Here is a 1,637-nt window from a genome sequence, read left to right as displayed (position 1 = left end):
ATGAACTCTGCCTGTGCTGCACAGGTCTTAAGAAATGTTACATTACTACGGTTACTTTGTTCCGACACCTGGCTCCATTCGTGGCTTCCTGCAAATGCTGAAAATTAGATGGAAGGATACACAGATTTGCTGGGCGAAAGGGGAAAGAGACATACAAAGACTCTTCTGCCAAAAAAAAACAAATATTTTTTGTACAGACTTTAGTTCTGCTTTAAGCAAACATGCCTTGTCCATTCAGGGCAAAGCACCAGGTTTCTCTAAATTCCCCACCTCTCGTTATTTTATACACTTACCTTTCCCTTGCTCCCTGGATGATCTGGCCAACACCGGGAGCCAGCGCAGATGCTCTGTACTTCCTAATATAGAGGAGCATTTAGCTAATAATTGCTGTCAAAAAAAGTCCATAGCCCTGTGTAAGCTACAACTCCAATGGCTCCAATTTATCTTCACTCCTGGCAGCTGGGTAGACAAGTATGTACATCTGTGGTGGTCTGCATTCAAATGAACCTGTTGCATTGTCCTGCGTGGGCGATGCTTTGGGTTCACTTTAAGAGGAGGCAGAAAATGGTGCAGTTAAAGTCTCCAAGAGGTTGAAGAAGTAGTTGGAAGGCGATTCAGCAAAACAACCACAAAACTGAAATATCTGTTTTCTGTGAGGTTGGCTTTTAACAATTAGAACTCCTACCAAACTGTGAATAGACTTGCCTGTATGTAGCACACATTACTATGATCCTAAACTGTCCCTCTGTCTTCTAGCAGACTATACATACAACGAAGACGACTATGTACCACAGAAAACGACCTATAAAAGGGCCAGGAAAGGCAAGTCAAGATCAGGAAAGACAACTCCTCCCTGCGAGGTGTGTGGGAAAGTATTTGGCAGTAAGTCGTCTCTTGACAGACACCTGCAGATACACACTGGACAGCGTCCTTTTCCATGCAATGAGTGCGGTAAAAGATTCTCATGTAGGAACCACTTGATTACTCACAAGAGAACTCATTCTGGAGAGCGGCCCTATCCCTGTGACCAGTGTGGTCGGAGGTTCATCAATCACCAGCACCTCGTCCTCCATCAGGTAGTCCACACTGGTGAAAAACCCTTCTCATGTCCCGTGTGTGGGAAAGGCTTCACTCGGCAATCCAGCGTGGTCAAGCACTCCGGCATGCACGCAGAACAGAAGCCATACGTGTGCAAGGAGTGTGGCAAGAGTTACTGCCAATACGCCAACCTGGTTGTCCACCAGCGGCAGCACTCAGGTGAGAAACCATTTGTCTGCAAGTACTGTGATAAAGCCTTTATATGTAAAGCCACCATGTTGAGGCATCAAATGGCTCACACAGGGGAAAAGCCTTTTCCATGCCCTCAGTGTAATAAGTGTTTCATTGACAACTCCACACTGTCAAAGCACAAGCGTAGAGTACATTCTGCGTAGCTGCAGCATCCTCCCAAACCTTCTTATCCCAGCCTAATGCCAGGCCATTCTGATAGGCAAAGCTGTTACAGACAAAGCTCTGACAATTCTAGCTAGTGTTGGAGCCTGCCGCTTAGCTCCTGCTTCACATTTCTATTGACCAATCACTATGATTATCAGCCTCAGTAGACAAAAGGAATGTGTAGGAGGTAGAAAGGGGTTAAA

General features: G+C 45.8%; 1 protein-coding gene across 1 annotated transcript; it reads left to right on the top strand.

Moving 5' to 3' along the window:
- Positions 1-531: 531 nt before the first annotated feature.
- LOC108794509 (gastrula zinc finger protein XlCGF71.1-like) lies at positions 532-1,433 on the top strand. The gene is made up of 2 exons (XM_018565555.1): positions 532-589; positions 757-1,433. The coding sequence occupies exons 1-2, from the start codon at positions 532-534 to the stop codon at positions 1,431-1,433; spliced, it is 735 nt and encodes a 244-aa protein (XP_018421057.1).
- The last annotated feature ends 204 nt before the right edge of the window (positions 1,434-1,637 follow it).

The sequence above is a fragment of the Nanorana parkeri genome, unplaced genomic scaffold (genome assembly GCF_000935625.1).
Source record: "Nanorana parkeri isolate BGI_ZX_2015 unplaced genomic scaffold, ASM93562v1 scaffold857, whole genome shotgun sequence".
Lineage (NCBI taxonomy): Eukaryota > Metazoa > Chordata > Amphibia > Anura > Dicroglossidae > Nanorana > Nanorana parkeri.
Note: the sequence above shows the minus strand (reverse complement) of the source record. Positions and strands in the feature narration are given on the sequence as shown.

Bases quoted from the DNA above. Each gene is read 5' to 3' on its own strand.
- LOC108794509 (XM_018565555.1), top strand. From the start codon at position 532: ATGCTTTGGGTTCACTTTAAGAGGAGGCAGAAAATGGTGCAGTTAAAG. The intron at 590-756 runs GTTGAAGAAGTA...TCTGTCTTCTAG, and splicing joins GCAGTTAAAGTCTCCAAGAG to CAGACTATACATACAACGAA.